Source organism: Panthera tigris, chromosome A1, assembly GCF_018350195.1.
Source record: "Panthera tigris isolate Pti1 chromosome A1, P.tigris_Pti1_mat1.1, whole genome shotgun sequence".
Classification (NCBI taxonomy): domain Eukaryota; kingdom Metazoa; phylum Chordata; class Mammalia; order Carnivora; family Felidae; genus Panthera; species Panthera tigris.
Genome location: NC_056660.1, coordinates 25451041 through 25469015, shown reverse-complemented (window position 1 = coordinate 25469015; position 17975 = coordinate 25451041). Strand labels below are relative to the sequence as shown.

Sequence of the window (17975 nt, the reverse complement as noted above, 5' to 3'; positions counted from 1 at the left end):
GTGTGGAGCTCAAACTTGCTCTACCAACTGAGCCGGCCAGGTGCCCCTAAATTCTGCATTTCTAACAAAGCTCTTAAGTGATGTGACATTGTTCTTTGGAGGACCACTTTGATTAGCCAGGTTCTAAACCCTAGATTTCAAACTTCCCCTTGGTTTTTCCATCTTAAAACATGGACAACTGAACTTTCCTGCAGTAGCAGCTATTTTGTTTTTTAGACTGGCAATGTGAACATTGGATTGTGCTATAATTGGCCTGGTTGCACTACACATGAGCATTTTGGGGACTGTAAACGAAATAAACAGACTTCTCTAGTTGCTAAGAAGCATGGTGAAGAGTTTTTCATCGCTTCCATTCATGAAGTAGTCATTTCTTTCATACTCAACAAAATCATGGCTGATTTAGGTTTCCCTAGGCGCCTACTACTAGAGGCACACTTATTTTCCCAGCTATGACCTCATTCGCATTTTGGGTGTTAAGAAGGGGTCCGGAAGGGAGCACGGGGCTGTGGGTGTTTTTACCAACACCGATGCATCTGCACGTTGAGAGGGGGAGCCTGTATTAGTTATCCATTGCTGTTTGCCTCTGCTTTATGGTATCTGGGGCCGCAGCTGGAGGATGCAAAGACCAGGAGGCTGAAACCATCTACAGGCCTGACGGAGGTGGGAGGAGCCGCCTCAGGGAGGCTCACTCAGGCTGCTGGCTACTTGGTGTCGCTGCACCTGAGCCTCTTTATACAGGAGCATGTCGACCCTGGACACGTTCACCAGGCTCCTGGAGCGTCAACATGGCGCTTAGCTTCCCCCCGGAATGAGGTTGCCGACCGAGACAAACGCATACCTCTCCCCTTTTTCATGAACCTGCCGACAAGGCAGGCCCTCCAACATGATCCTTCGACTTGCTATTCTTTGCCTCATATTTGATTAGGTAAAATTAGAACTGCTTTGTTCCTTTGTAAGCAGCTCACCAGAAAAAACTTTTCCTCTTTGGATAACTGACTGAGGCTTCTGCTGGCAAATAAACCACACCCAGACTGTAAATCTGTAACTTGTTACCCCTCCGTATAAAAGTCTAAGATAAAACCATCCTGCTGAGACGCTCCCGATCTTCAGCTTTAGTTTCCACTATTGCAATAGCCTGAGTAAAATAATTGGGAAAGAGAGAGGGAGAGGGAGGAGCAGGTGGAAGGCTATTCTTGTTATGACCTAGTCATGGAAATCATAGAACTACTTCACTTCCACCACATTCTATTTGTTTGAAGTGAGTCGATGGGTGTGGCTTATATGCTATATGGAGGAGGAGCCTACTAGGCTTCACATTTTGTAGGAAGGAATATCAAAGAATTGGAATATAAGAAAGAAAAAGAAAGGGAAGGAAGGAAGGAAGGAAGGAAGATGTATTTTAAAACCACCCCAGAGTTGTAGCCAATGGCAGCAGTGGGAGTTGTCCAAGAAGGTAGGTGGTAACTCACCCCGAATAGGAGATTAGTCAGGGATTCTCTCAATGTAAGTTACAGTTTTAATTTTTCTTGCCTGGTGGAACTTAAATAACACATAGAAAGTTCATCTAAATTCAAATAGTACTATAGCAGGTGCAACACATTTGTTCTAGTCTGCCGCTTCACACAAGAGGATATTGGTTACATCTGTCTGGATATGGAATTTTTATCCTAGCATTTGTCTCTCCACCACCTGCCAACCCCACCACCACAACCAATACAGAAAGTCAGGACTGTTAGGTGCATTTTGCAAATCATCAGTGACCCACACTTTATACTGACAAGAGAGAGAAGGGTTTTAGTCATTGAAGAAACATTTGTTGGAATTGAAGACACATAGTTAACCAACATAATGAATAAGCTGAATCAAAAGATTTGCAGTAATTATTTCATTTAGAAGATGTCAGAAGAAGAGAAAAAAATCTACCGAAAACAAATTTGCTTTAGAATTAAATAAAAAAATGCTCAATTATAACTCTTGTAATACTAATGGTCAATTCTTCTTCTGGGTTCTTAATGGCTATTGGATTTGCGATTTACAGAGAGAATGTCTGACCCCAGGGAAAGCAATTAACATCCCTTTCACCACAAAGTATTCATTGCTTAAGGTTTCTGAAAACTGAATGGAATTGTAAATGGATCACTATAATAAAATCAATTTTAAAATGTGATTTACATAATACCTTTTGGATTCAGGCAGTAGGCAAATTCTGATTATCTCATTAATGAGAGGTACATAGAAACAAAAGAATATACAACGATAAGTAACTGCTAAGGGTTTTTTCCCCCAGCTGTAGTTAAATCTAAGCATTGAAGCCAGAAAAATAGATAGCAATGGAACAGAAATATCACTACCTACAGTCTCCTCTCAGAAGTTATTCCATATTGATCAGTTCTGTCCTCCCAAGTATAGTTTGTTTGCCAGTCCTGAGGAATTACGGAAATGTGTCCACATGGGCCAGCTAGTTACAGAACAAAGACTTGTGACCCAGCCTCCTGTATCCCCACACAGAGCTGAACTTGTGTGCACCCCAAATGGGCACTTAATTCTCTTAGTTTAGCAATCACAGAAGAAAGGTGGTGCCTTTCTTTCTGGATGCTGGACAGACAAGTTCTGTAGAAATCCATTATATCTAGGAATAAAAACAATGAGGCAATCAGCCGGTTGCAAATTTGGGGTTTCCAATTTTCATGGGCCATGTAGCTCTTCTTGACAAGTGATCAAAGGATGTTGTGGGAAAAATTAAACAGCAGCAACAAAAAACTATGGCTTTGGGATTGAGAGACAAAGAGGATGTGAGCCTGGGAATCAGAGTATTGCAGATGGATTGCAAGCTGCTCTCCCTGAGGCCCTCTTCCAGTGCTCAGGATCTATTCTTTTAATCCAAATACCCATTGGCCTTTTACACAGCCTTCACATGATGAAAACCTCACTCCCTGGCCTTCACTCAGATCTGTGCCAGAATCAAGTTTTGATCTTTCATCTCATGGGAATGATGCCGGAATTTTTTTCCAAAGAATAAATGACAAGATTTGAATATAACAACTTTGTAATCCTAATGAAATGCTGGGTCTACGAATAATCAATCATCAATGGCTGCCAACATCGCAAAAAGAAAGAAACCTAGACATGATGCACCTCATGCTGACAGTGCACAAGAGTGCATATGAAGGAAATAGTCTTCACCTCCACCAACATAGAACCTAGGTCTGATTATACTTCAAACTCTAAGCGCCAATTTGTAGGAAATCAAAGGGAAGGAGGCACATCAGAAATGACACCCTGAGGATACAATCAGCAAAATACAGAATGCAGAAAAGTATACAGGAAAACGAATCTAGTTTTAAAAATTTGTTTAAAGTCTATTTATTTTTTAGTACTCTGTACACCAGCATGGGGCTTGAACTCATGACCCCGAGATCAAGATTTGCATGCTCTTCCTGACTGAGACAGCCAGGTGCCCCCCCTTTTTTTTCCCTTTTTTTAATAGCAATGAGAGAGAAAGAGACAAAGTGGAAACTAGAAGATATCTCAACCAATCACAATGCGTGTGACCCTTGGATCCCAATCGGAACTATAAAATTTTTTTATTTTTTTAAATATTTTAGGTGTTTTTAAAACTTGTGGTAAAATACATATAATATAAAATTTACCCTCTTAACCATTTTCAAGTGTATATTTCAGTGACATTAAGTACATGCATATTGTTGTGCAACCATCACCACCATCCATCTCCAGGAATCTTTCATCTTGCAAATCAGATATTCTTTGCTCATTAAACAGTAATTCCTCATTCCCTCCTCCTTTAACCGCTGGCAACCACCATTTTACCTTTTTTTCTACCATGTTTTTATGAAGTTGACTACTCTAGGTACCTCATATAAGTGGAATCACACATACTTGTCCTTTTGTGACTTGTTTATTTCACTTAACGTAATGTCCACAAGGTTCATCCATGTTGTACATTGTGTCAGAATTTCCTTCCTTTTTTTTAAAGCCGAATAATATTCCGCTGTGTGTGTGTGTGTGTGTGTGTGTGTGTGTGTGTATACACCACATTTTGTTTATCCTTTCTTCCTCCCATGGACACTTGTGTGTGTTGCTTCCACCTTTTGGCTATTGTGAATAATGTTGCTCCGAAAAAAAAAATATTTTTAAGCTCTAGACAAAAGGAGGTATAAACCTTCTTCCCCTTTCCCTTTTCCTGCTGGTTGGAACATGCAGACATCGTGGTCCACCATGTAGAAAAGGGGAGCACTTCAGTGATGGTGAAATAGTAAAATGGAAGCACCCTTGGCCCCCAGCCCCTCCATGGAACAGAGCCATTATCAACTCAGCTGTTTATATGAGACAGAAGTGAAGGTTGCATTGACAAAGCTGTGGCAAGAGCTCTCCTTACAGAAAGCAGCCTTAAACTGAACTTTTCTCAACTCTACCCACTGCTGGGTGGGTGTGGGGACTGTGCTTGGTTTAGCTAACATTTTCACCTAACCCTGCCTGTGAAAATTAGCCTGCCCATGATGTTTGTGTACTGGGAGTAAAAGTCTGATGCAGTAATAGGGAAACCCCTAGATTTTGCTCTCGGCAGGAATGTGGACATGATTCCTCATCGATATTCAGCACGTGTGGCTTCTCTGGCTTTGAAATCTGGGCATTAGTGAGGATCCATCTGTTTAATATGGTATTTTAGGACTTACTGTTATTTGTGATTTTTACCTGGGTCCTTTGACCAAGTATTTCCATGCTGTTTCTTAGCTACAATTTTATTTAATACATAAAATGTGATATAAAAGTTTTGGTAAGTTCTATATGAAAACAAATTGGATTTCATGACAGCGACCACAAATTAAATTTTCCAATGCTTTATTTAACACTTTATTTCCAGAGTAATCCCTAATGGACAATTCAATTGACTTACTGACAATGAGGGCTTCTTGTAGGCCACAGCAGCCATATGTTACATCATACGTAAGACACTTAACAGAAGCAATTCAACTGCTTTGTGTCATCTGGTCGGGCAAAATACATCCAGAGCCTTGTCTGATCTCCCAGAAGGAACGATACTGTGTGCGTGCTGACAGGTGTGTTTTGTTTCCTTGTACTGACTTATCACTTGTCAGATGGTCCTATTCTGCTACACTGCGAGGAATCACAAAGCCCTGTCAACTCTACCTCTTGAATCTATCTATATGTGTCCAATTCATTTACCTCTCTTCGTCTCCACTGCCTCCTTCCGAATCCAAACCACTGTCCTCTTCCACTTGCATTAGTGCAATAATGTCTGAACTGGTATCTTAGTTTCCTTTCTGCCCCCCGCCCTTGTTTTTTGCACATCTACTAGAGGAATCTTTTTTTTTTTTAAATGTTTATTTATTTTTGAGAGAGACAGAGGAGGAGTGTGAGCGGGGGAGGGGCAGAGAGAGAGGGAGACACAGAATCCAAAGCAGGCTCCAGACTCTGAGCTGTCAGCACAGAGCCCGACGCGGGGCTGGAACCCAAGAACGGTGAGATCATGACCTGAGCCATAGTCGGACACCCAGCCTACTGAGCCCCCCAGGCGCCCCTGGAGGAATGTTTTTAAACACGTAAACTGAGGAGTGTCTGGCGGGTTCGGTTGGAAGAGTATGCAACTCTTAATCTCAGGGTTGTGAGTTGGAGCCCCATGTTGAATATAGAGATTATTTTTAAAAATAAACTTGGGGTGCCTGGGTGGCTCAGTTGGTTAAGTGTCTGACTCTTGATGTTGGCTCAGGTCATGATCTCCTAATTCGTGAGTTCTACATGAGTTTGAACCCAGATCAGGCTCTGCACTCATGTGGAGCCTGCTTGGGATTCTTTGTCTCTCCCTCTGTCTGCTTCTGCCCTGTTATCACTCTCTCAAATAAATAAATTTTATTTATTAAAAAAAATGTTTTTAATGTTTATTTTTGAGAGGGAGAGAGAGAATGAGTGGAGGAGGGACAGAGAGAGGGAGACAGAGAATCGGAAGCAGGCTCCAGGCTGTCAGTGTCAAGACCTACCTGGGGCTTGAACCCATGAACTGTGAGATCATGATCTGAGCCGAAGTCGGAAGCTCAACCGACTGAGCCATCAAAATAAATAAATAAACTAAAAAAAAAAAACAAACTTAAAAAAATATGCAAATCTGATTATTTTGTACTCAAGTTTTAAAATCTCTTGCCAGTTTATTTTTTCATTTTTAAAAATATTTTTAAATGTTTTTATTTATTTTTGAGAGAGAGTGAGAGAGAGAGTGAGCAGGGGAGGGGCAGAGGATCTGAAGCAGGCTCTGCACTGACAGCAGAGAGCCTGATATGGAGCTCAAACTCCCAAACCGTGAGATCATGACCTGGGCTGAAGTCAGCCGCTTAACCGACTGAGCTCCCCAGCTGTCCCTCTTCTGCCAGTTTATATTTGATCGAAAAAAGGTCTCCGGGGCCTTGCATCATCTGTTTACCCCCCCCCCCCATTGCCTCTCCAACTGATGGCACCGGCACTGCCTCCCCATTCAGTCATTGAACCCTGCCCATGGGCATCCTCTCTGTTCCACAGACACAAATAGGTCCTTCTCCCTTGAGGGTTTACAGAGCTACCCCCTTTTCCCAGAGCACTAAACAATTAAATGTACACGCCAACCTAATAAAAACGCCAAACTCATCACTTCCTATTTTGCTATCATGTATGCTCTTGAAGTTATTTATGTCTAATGAATCCATATGGTGAAATTCTGTACGATGGCATGCTTCAATGCATCTCATCCGACTCTACACCACAAATCAGGCAAACACAACCAACCGGGGCTTTTCCTGGGGGTTAGGAGAAGCCACCTGTGAAACATTCACCAGCACACCACTGCCTGTCATACATCTTTTGTGTTTCCTTCCCATTATTTGACCCAGTATAATTAATGCAGTTACCAAATAGTTTTCACATCATAGCATTAAATCCTTTTGATTTATTTTCTCATTTAGTCACGTAAGAACCTTACGAGGCAGGTATAGTCACCCCGTTTGATAAGCTAGGAAATAGGTGTGGAGATGATTAAAGAAGTAGGCTACCATGCAGCAGGGTTATGACTTGAAAATATGTTTGACTCCAAAGCCGTGCTTAACAATATGGAAGCTATTTTAGGGAGTGTTTCTTTTTGATCGTGCATGACGGAAAAAAGAAGGAAGGAATCTCCCAGGGAGGAGGGGTGAACGGCTGTGGGCGAGAAAACGGATGAGGCAGAGGGAAGCACCGGGGGAATTTAGAGATGGGGTTTTATAGCCTTGGTGTGAAACCAAAGCAAAATGATCTACCTATGACATCACTAACATACGGGAAATCTAATTGCCACATTTCAAAATTCATTTGTAAATTTTGAGTGAAAAGCTTTTTAAAATAATGTTTTCTTGGTTTTTAATGTTTATTTATTTTTGAAAGTGAGAGAGCACACACGCACACACTCGAGAAGGAGGGGCAGAGAGAAAGCAGGAGAGGATCCCAAGCAGGCTCCACACCATCAGCAGTGAGCCTAATGCAGGGCTCAAACTCACAAACCATGAGATCAAGACCTGAGCCAAAGTTGGATGTTCAACCGACTGAGCCACCTAGGTGCCCTGAATGAAATCTTTATATTAATAACTGATATATAGTAAGTCTAGCTTTTTAAGAAGAACTCTATGGTGGTGTTCTTGCCATGCTAGAATGTTTCTGAGTATGAACAAATAGACTCTCTGGCCTGGAAAGATACTGGGCCCATGTGGGATGGCCAAGGACAAAATCTGAGAGTGGACTTATAAGCAGAAAGAGTTAGGGTCCGCAGAAAAAGGAAGTGGAGACATCACTTTTGTGACACAAGTCATTTTAGGTCCCCAACTGTTTCTGTTATCTATGCCCTCCCTGCCGTCTCTACTTGCCCTGGCACACTTCTTGCAGAACATTCTAGTAGATGTCAAAATTACAAAGAAATGCAAAAACCTCGCCCAAAGCAATCTACATATTCAACGCATCCCTATCAAAGTAACACCAGCATTCTTCACAGAGCTAGAACAAATAATACTAAAATTTGTATGGAACCAGAAAAGACCCAAATAGCCAAAGCAATCTTGAAAAAGAAAACCAAAGCAGGAGGCATCACAATCCCAGACTTCAAGCTATACTACAAAGCTGTAATCATCAAGACAATATGGTATGGGCACAAACGTATGGGCAACTAATCTTTGACAAAGCAGGAAAGAATATCCAATGGAATAAAGACAGTCTCTTCAGCAAGTGGTGCTGGGAAAACTGGACAACGACATGCAGAAAAATGAACCTGGACCACTTTCTTACACCATATGCAAAAATAAACTCAAAGTGGATGAAAGACCTCAATGTAAGATAGGAAGCCATCAAAATCCTCGAGGAGAAAGCAGGCAAAAACCTCTTTGATCTTGCCCGCAGCAATTTCTTGCTCAACATGTCTCTGGAGGCAAGGGAAACAAAAGCAAAAATGAACGACTGGGACCTCATCAAAATAAAAAGCTTCTGCACAGCCAAGGAAACAATCAGCAAAACTAAAAGGCAACTGACAGAATGGGAGAAGATATTTGCAAATGACATATCACATAAAGGATTAGTATCCAAAATGTACAAAGAACTTCTCAAACTCAACACCCAAAAACCAAATAATCCAGTGAAGAAATGGGCAAAAGACATGAATAGACCTTTCTCCAAAGAAGACATCCAGATGGCCAACCGATACATGAAAAAATTATCAACATCACTCATCATCAGGGAAATAAAAATCAAAACCACAATGAGATACCACCTTACACCTGTCAGAATGGCTAACATTAACAACTCAGGCAACAACAGATGTTGGCGAGGATGCGGAGAAAGAGGATCTCTTTTTCATTGTTGGTGGGAATGCAAGCTGGTGCAGCCAGTATGGAGGTTTCTCAAAAAACTAAAAATAGAGCTACCCTACGACCCAGCAATTGCACTACTAGGCATTTACCCAAGGGATACAGGTATGCTGTTTCGAAGGGACACATGCACCCCCATGTTTATAGCAGCACTATCGACAATAGCCAAAGTATGGAAAGAGCCCAAATGTCCTTCGATGGATGAATGGATAAGGAAGATGTGGTATATATATACAATGGAGTATTACTTGGCAATAAAAAAGAATGAAATCTTGCCATTTGCAACTACGTGGATGGAACTGGAGGGTATTATGCTAAGTGAAATTGGTCAGAGAAAGACAAAAATCATATGACTCCACTCATATGAGGACTTTAAGAGACAAAACAGATGAACATAAGGGAAGGGGAACAAAAATAATATAAAAACAGGGAGGGGGACAAAACAGAAGAGACTCATAAATATGGAGAACAAACTAAGGGTTATGGGAGGGGTTGTGGGAGGGGAGATGCGCTAAATGGGTAAGGGTCATTAAGGAATTTACTCCTGAAATCATTGCTTCACTATATACTAACTAATTTGGATGTAAATCTTAAAAAATAAAAGAATAAAGTTAAATTATAAAAAAAAAAAGAAATGCAAAAACCTCAGTAGTTAAGAATTTTAATGTAACAAAACAAATGTAAAAAATGAACAGTCTCTGCAGAGCCAGGAAATAGCCTAACCACACGAATGACAACTAATCGTTGGTAAAACTCCCAGTGCTATTTCAAAAATAAGTAAGGCCCCGCATTCCTTGTCTGAGAAAAGGAGTCCAAGACCCCCATCCAGTTTATACTGCTCTCAGAACGAGTCCATAGCCCCAGGGTTTCCTCTGCTTTATTAAAATGTTAAAGTCTCCGCCCAAGGGGGAACACAAGCTCTATTGTCATTAACACAGGATGCTCAAGTACGCCTGCACAACCTAATGCCTGCCTTTACAAATCTCCCCTTTCTGAATGAATATTCATCCTGAACCTAAATAAAAAGAACCTGCTCACCCCTCCCCGCCCCCACTTGGGGAGTCACGGCTTTGAAAGTTACTCTCCTTGATTTCCATATTTGTTGCAAATAGAGCACTTTGTGTGAAAACTCCATCTGATACGGTGTCTACCTCTAACTCATCAAGGGGCTCAGGATAGTTTGGTTACAAAACTCAGCTACAGTTAGTATTCTCATTCCCTCAACCCACTCATTGCATCTCCTCTAATGACTATGCTGCTTATACTCCAGTGGCTACATGATAGAATTGTGGTGTTCTGAATTACAAGCCCTGGGGGAGTTCCCTGCTGACTTCTTGGAAAAATTTCAACCAGCAGTGAGTTGAGTCCTCTCTCCTTGGCTTGCATCTGTGCTTTAAAAGATTTAATGAGACCTTGACGAGTCAATCATCTGGGAGAGCAGCGAATTTTGGAGTTAAGGGTACCTGGGTGGCTTAATCGGTTAAGGGTCCGACTCTTGGTTTGGGTTCAGGTCATAATCTCAGTTTGTGAGAACGAGCTGTTAGTGTACAGCCTGCTTGGGATTCTCTCTCTCCTTCTTTCTCTTTGCTCCTACCCTGTTCAAGAGTATGCTCTTTCTCTCTCTCTCGCAAACAAATAAACTTAAAAAAAAAGTTATCTTTTGGGGCACTGTATACAGAACCTGTATCTATGATGGTCAGGTTTTTTTTTAAAGATTTATTTTATTTATTTATTTTTAAAGTTTATTTTATTTATCTTGAGGGAGAGTGTGTGTGCCTGTGAGTTGGGGAGGGGCACAGAGAGAGGGAGAGAGAATCTCAAGCAGGCTCTGTGCTGTCAGTGCAGAGCCGGACCCAGGGCCTCGATCTCACCAACCGCAAAATCATGACCTGAACCGAGGTCGAGTCAGATGCTCAACCAGCTGAGCCACCCAGGCGCCCCTTAGGATTTTATTTTTAAGTAATCTCTACACACAGGTGGGGTTCAAGCTCACAACCCCAAGATCAAGAGTCACAAGCTCGGGCGCCTGGGCGGCTCAGTTGGTCAGGCGTCGACTCTTGATCTCACTCAGCTCAGGTCTTGGTCTCGGGGTTGTGAGTTTGAGCCCTTCCTTGGGCTCTGCGTTGGGCATGAAGCCCACTTAAAAAAACAAAGTCACACACTCCACTGACTGAGACAACGAGGCGCCCCTGTGATGGTCAGTTTTATGTGTCAACTTGACTGGGCCTCGGGTTGCCCAGATGTTTGGTCGAACGTTATTCTGGGGGTGTCTGTCAGGATGTTATTGAATGGACTCACATTTGAATCAGTAGACCACGTAAAATACATTGTCCTTCCCCTGTGAGTGGGCCTGATCCAATCCACTGATGGCCTAAATTAAAAAAAGTTCAGGAGGGGAGAATTCTCTTTCTCTGCCTGTCTTCAAGCTGGGACATTAGACGCAGACTGGTACTTACACGATCAGTTCTCCTGTCTCTCAGGCCTTTGGTCTCAGACTGGAAGTTTACCATCAACTCTGCTCATTTCCAGCTTGCCAGCTGCAGGTCTTAGAACTTCTCAGCTGCATAATCACATGTGCTGATTCTGTAGAGTGGGTCTCTGTCTCTGTCTCTCTCTGCATTTAAAAAAAAATTTTTTTTAATGTTTATTTATTTTTGACAGAGAGAGACAGAGCATGAGTGGGGGGTGGGCAGAGAGAGAGGGAGACAATGAATCCGAAGCAAGCTCCAGGCTCTAAGCTGTCAGCACAGAGCCCGACGCGGGGCTCGAACTCAAGGACCGCGAGATCATGACCTGAGCTGAAGTCGGACAATTAACCGACTGAGCCACCCAGGTGCCCCTGTCTCTGCATTTATATAATTCAAATAAAATTGCAGGCCCGAGATGGAGTCACTTTGCCAGGCCAAGATATCAAACCAGGGTTTAATACACAACCTAACTGCAGTTTCGACCTCCCTCAGAAATGTAGTTTTAACTGATCAGTCAGGAATTTTTTGGTTGGCACCAATGAGGTAACTGTGGTGTCTAAATGGTGTCTCTTGATCAATTGGATGGTGGCCCCCACATGTGAGGCGACGATCAATCAGGTGGAAACCAGTGGGATGGGAGGTCAAGAATTCCCCTGAAACCCAACAAAGGAGATAGAATACACCAGAAGGGAGGGCGGACAGGACAGCAGAGGAGAGGCTGTCTACAAGGAGGCAGTGGGAGGGGGTGGCGAAGGAGGGAAGGTGAAGAGGCTTGGCGACCAAATGGAATTTTCCCTGTTTGGGTGACTGTGCCTGGTTTAAGTAGCCCATTGGTCAGTTAGGGCCTATGGATCTTATGGGGTGGGTCGCCTGATGGGCGTGTCTGTATTCAGCCAAGTGGTCACTCTGGCTCCTTCCGCATTCCATTGCTCAAGCCTGTTTGCCTAAAAGTGGCCTCCACAGCAATCTGTCACAGAGGCCCTCTCTGTCCCCCAAAGGAGGATCAGGTCTTCACCTAATAAGACCTCCTGCACTTCCCTCTAAGGAGAAGTGAACTTGCCTGGAACAATTCTTTTTTTCTTTTGCCAAAAACGTCCTCGTTCTACCCTCCTTCCTATAAAAACCTTCCATTTTGTGCAACTCCTGGGAGCTCTTCTCTACTTGCTAGATGTGATGCTGCTCATGCTGAATTCATGAATTGCTTAGTAAAGCCAACTGACTTTTCTCAGCTGAATTTTTTTTTTTTTAACCATGTGTGTGTGCACGCTTGTGTGTTTCTCTGGAAAACCTCGACTAATACAGATTTTGGTATTGAGAGTGGTTCAAGAGGAACTGTATGTTAAGGATGAATTTTCTTTCTTTTTTTTTTTTTAATTCAAATCCAAGTTAGTTAACATATAGTGTAATAATGATTTCAGGAATAGAATTTAGGGATTCATCACTTACATATAACACCCAGTGCTCATCCCAACAAGTGCCCTCCTTAATGCCCATCACCCATTTAGCCCCCCACCCTCACCCCAAACCCCGCCAGAAACCCTCAGTTTGTTCTCTGTGTTTAAGAATCTCTTATGGTTTGTCTCCCTCTCTGTTCTTATATTAGTTTTGCTTCCCTTCCTTTACGTTCATCTGTTTTGTACCTTGAATTCCACATATGAGTGACATCATGATATTTATCTTTCTCTGATGGATTTATTTTGCTTAGCATTATTCACTCTAGTTCCATCCACGTTATTGCAAATGGCAAGATTTCATTCTTTTTGATTGCCGAGTAATATACATATGTATATATACCACAATCTTCTTTATCCATTCATTGGTGAATGGACTTATGGGCTCTTTCCATAATTTGGCTATTGTTGATAGTGCTGCTCTAAACGTTGTGGTCCATGTGCCCCTTCGAATCAACACTCCTGTAAGGGATGAATTTTCTGAATTGGTTCTAGGTTTCCGGAATTGGGTCTCTAATCTGATTAGATTTAAAGATGCTAATGACTCTATTCACAGTAGTAAAGAGAGCACTGATAGTCCATTGTGTCACTGGGCTATGTTGATACCTAAGATAACTGCGTGGGCTATGCCTAACTGACCACTTATAAGAAGCAAGGATCTGGGCGACTGTGACTTTTGGAAAAGTAGCAAACATAAAGAGATTGGCTGGTTGCTCCCAATGTTGCTGGACAAAGTCGTGATAGAAAAGGGCAAGCAAGCTCAGGGATTTGAACTCTCTCAGCTCAAGCACTGCATACATAACCCGAAAGCTAAAAAGTTAAAGACCTTTATCTCCTGTAGCTGCTGGGCTAAGATGGCTAGAAATCAAACACAGATGCTCCTTCTGGGACTCAGTTACAACACAGGTTGAACTCCCCGCCTCAAAGGGTGTCTACTGTTAAAGTAAGGGCATTGGTTGGGAAAAAAATGAAATCCTGTGTGTTGGAATGGGGATGTGTGGGAAAACCCTGATGAAGCTGGGAACGTTGAAGTTCTAAATTCTGCTGAATCTTCGTTGTCAGTAGAAGTGGCCTTCCCCCCCCCCACTCCCCGTAGAAGCAACCCCCCAACCTCAAGTGGTAGAATGCCCTAAATTCCCTAGCCTCCTCTGAGAAAACTAAGGAAGAAATTCTAATAGCTTTGCGTAAGGCAGTTGTCTTGCTCCACAATCCTAATTCTCCTCCACTCACCACCTCTCTTTGCTCCCAGACCTGTAACTAGACACAAGTTTCAAAAGACCCCAAGGGTGAGGAACAAAATGTGACTGAGGAGGAAGTGCACTATACTTCAAAAGAAGTACTTAAGTTTTTTTTTTAAATGTTTATTTTATTTTTGAGAGAGAGAGAGAGAGAGAGAGAGAGAGACAAAGCATGAGCAGGGGAGGGGCAGAGAGAGAGGGAGACACAGAATTTGAAGCAGGCTCCAGGTTCTGAGCTGTCAGCACAGAGCCCGACGTGGGGCTTGAACTCACAGACTGCAAGATCTGAGCCGAAGTTGGCCGCTTAACCGACTAAGCCGCAGACACCGCAAACTACTCACGTCTTACAGACACCGCAAACTACTTATGTTTTATACAAGTAGAAATTCAGGGCACATGTGTGTTTGAGAGTGGATATTAAGGATGTGGGATCATGATGGAAAGAGCACAAAGTTAGATCAGGCCAAAATTATTGCTGTCTGGCATATAATGGGCCCTCAGGAGGGAGAAAAATCTCACTGTGATATCTAATACCCTGCTGGTCACCACAGTGAATCTGTGAATCTGGTTCGCAGTGTTAGAGGCAGTTAGTTAGGTTCTAACAGGATGGCTGGAGGCCAGCAAAGGGGGAGTCAGGGTTGTTATCATGAAAATCAGATACCTTTCCTGACAGCACTCCCTAAAACAAAACCACAGGCACCTGGATGTCTTGAGTTGGTTAAGCATCTGACTCTCGATTTCAGCTCAGGTCACAATCTCACGGGTTTGTGAATTTGAGCCCAGTGTCCAGTTCTGTGCTGACAGCACAGAGCTTGCTTGGGATTCTCTCTCTCTCCCTCTCTCTCTGCCCCTCCCCACACTGGTGCACGCTCTTGTGCGCGTGTGCTCTCTCTCTCTCTCTTCCTAAAATAAATAAACATTAAAATTAAAACAAAAACAAAAACAAAGCCACACGAAGCCGAATCAAACCAGACAGGCCTGAGAGGAGGAAGACCAGAGACCCTAATCAAGTAAGGGAGAAAAGGTGTGAAACCCTGCTCCCAAAGAAGTCCATGCCCTTGGTAATATTCCATCCCCTTGGTAACAACTGTCAATGAAAGATAGGGACCCAAATCCCAGGGCACACAGCTCTCCCTTGAGCTCCCCTGCTCTCACATCTCGAGAGTAGACTCTCATTTTATTTATTTTTAAAGTTTATTTATTTATTTTGAGAGAGAGACAGAGTGAGATCATGAGAGGGGGAGAGGTAGTCAGAGAGAGAGAGAGAGAGAATGCCAAGCAGGCTCCGTCAGCAAAGAGCTTGACTTGGGGCTGGATCTCATGAACCATGAACTCAAATCAAGAGTCGGATGCTTAGCCAACTGAGCCCCAGCAGGTGCTCCTGGACTCTCTAATCAACTCTTCATTTGCACAGCTCAACTACTGTTTCTCATCTGGTCCTGATTTCTTTCTTGCAAAGAGACTAAGAGCCTCCAACAACATCCCAGGAACAGGCTGGAGGGGAGGCTTCAGTGCCTGGTGATCTCCCCAGTCCACCTGGCAATGACAGAGCCCATGTCCTCCTTTTCTCTCACAGCTCATCAGCATCCCTTTTCAAGCTGGGAGTTTGAAAAGGAGAGATGAAACTTTAATCCTTGGGGATGCCTGAGTGGTTCAGTCAGTTAAGTGTCCAACTCTTGACTTTGGCTCAGGTTGTGATCTCACACCTGGTAGGATTGAGCCCCCCATAGGGCTCGCCACTGACAGTGTGGAGCCTATTTGGTATTCTCTCTCTCTCTCTCTCTCTCTGCTCCTCCCTCTCTCTCTGTCCCTTCCTCTCTCTCTGCCTCTTCTTCTTTCTCTCAAAATAAATAAACTTAAAGAAAAAAAAGTTTATTTCTTGTTCAACACTGTATGGGGATGGGGTGCTAAATAGTTTTTTTTACCCTTCCCTATGTAATCACTTGTTTGTTTGTTTGTTTGTTTGTTTGTTTGTTTGTTTAGCTCTACACCCAACCTGGGGCTTGAGCTCACAACCCAGATATCAAGAGTTGCATGCCCTACTGATTGAGCCAGGCAGGTGCCCCGCCCTATGTAATCATTTCAAATTCTTGCACTTTTTTTCTTCTCTCGCCATTTCTTCTTTTCCCATTTGTTCTCCCTCATTCCCTGTACATGCACCCAACCACACACACACACTCATATTAAGTCTTCCTGTGACCCATAGATCAAGGTCTTAATCCTTTTAAGTCCATTACTAGGGTGCTCCAGGCTCCATTTTCTCATGGTCTCACATCTCAATCTATTCCTTCTATTTGATCAAGATCAAAGCTCAAAGCAGGTCTCTTGACCCTTTATATGTTTTAAGACCCTTTTGTAAGCTGTGACACAAGAATGTAACCTTCCTTTTCAACCCATGCCTGGTCTCCCATCTTTCCTATTAGTTTTCCCAGCTGATTACAGAAACCTGATAACTTTTCCTGGCTCTGTGCTGCACAGACACAGAATTTCCTCAATTGTGCACATGGCTCTGATGCATGATTCAATATATTACTTGCCATTCTTACAGTGTTTTATTGTTTGTTTCTCTTTCAGCAAATGTTCATTCGGCTAAAGCCTATTGAAATCTGACAATGTGTCAGGCACTGTGTTAGCTGTTGTGGATATAAAATGAATAAAACATTATTTCCACCTAGGAGGAGTTCATAGTCTAGAAAGCAAAGGCAGCATGTAAACATGTATACATAGTGCAGGGTGATAAGCATCACACTGTGATGTGAAGAAAAACCAACTTCCTCTGGGGAAGTTAATAAAAGGTTTCATAGGAAGTGACATTTCCATAAGTCTTGAAACCCAAGTAGGAGTTTGCCAATCAGAGGACACTGGTGAGAATGAGGGTAAGGGAAGAATAGGGCATCTATTTATGAGTAAAGGGCATTCAGTGTGCCGAGGCTATGAAATAGTTGAGGAAGAAGATCCTGACCTGTTTGGGAGGTCTGATGGTTGGATGTGGTTGGATGTGTGATAGATCAAGTGGCAGAGATCAAATAAGGAGGGCCTTCGTAAAGAGGATTGAATTTTATGCTAGAGGCGAGAAGACAGAGAGGAAACTCTTTAAGCCGGGTATTTAACAATCAGGTTTATCTTACATGTCTACTGCAATTGACCTAATTATATAGACTCGGGGTTTTGAAATCTAAAAGGGCCGCTCTCTGCTTGTTTAATTGGAAGTGCTCAGGGTAGCCTCTCACTTGAGACACTCTTACTTTATTTTATTTTTTGCGGGTCTACAAACAATGTTTTCAGTATACCCAAGGCTACACAGTCCGATCACAGTGCCCACGTGTGCTAATTAACTTATTCATTTTATTACTCCGACCCTGGCCTCCAAAAATGTTTCTTTTTCCTTGACCAGGGTTGGACATAAATTTACAGCCTTTGTCTCTTTGAACCCCATTTTTCTGTTTTGATGCTGTCTTTCTTCACTTATGCTGACCTGGTCTTTAAATGTATTGCGGACATTTTGTCTCCTCCCACCCTGTGTCTTCATCACTCAGACACAACCAGCTACCATAACCACGCCCACTCAAGAAGGTGCCTAACCAGGAAATTTGTCCACACCGACGCGCCGTATTGGCGGTGGCAGTGCGCAGGCGCAGTTCCCGCCTCCCAGCGGCGTGTTTCTCTTTCCGGGGATTCCCAATATCCTGGCGGGTGGACTCGGCTTCTTCAGTCAGCCTCTGGCCGCGGCGTACCGGGTTCTCCAGTCCTTCGTGCCGCAGGACCCCAGCTTCCCGGGCCGCTGCTCTGGTCGGTTCGCCTCTGCCGTCAACAGACCCATGGCCGAACGTGGGGAACTCGATTTGACCGGCGCCAAACAGAACACCGGAGTGTGGCTCGTCAAGGTGTGTGCGCGCGGCTCCGGCTTGCGCTCCTGCTAGTTTAAGTAGT

General features: G+C 43.2%; 1 protein-coding gene across 3 annotated transcripts in view; it reads left to right on the top strand.

The window, feature by feature from the left end:
* Nucleotides 1–17975, top strand: part of GTF2F2 (general transcription factor IIF subunit 2) — a 201090-nt gene that overhangs the window by 28987 nt on the left and 154128 nt on the right. The window contains exon 1 of one of the 3 annotated variants that reach the window (XM_007085381.3): nucleotides 17719–17929. The exons of the other annotated variants lie outside the window; for them this stretch is intronic. Coding sequence (XP_007085443.1) covers nucleotides 17864–17929 — 66 coding nt within the window. The 5' untranslated portion in view covers nucleotides 17719–17863. Of the gene's footprint in view, nucleotides 1–17718; nucleotides 17930–17975 lie in introns of those variants that run through there. 3 annotated transcript variants of the gene reach the window in all.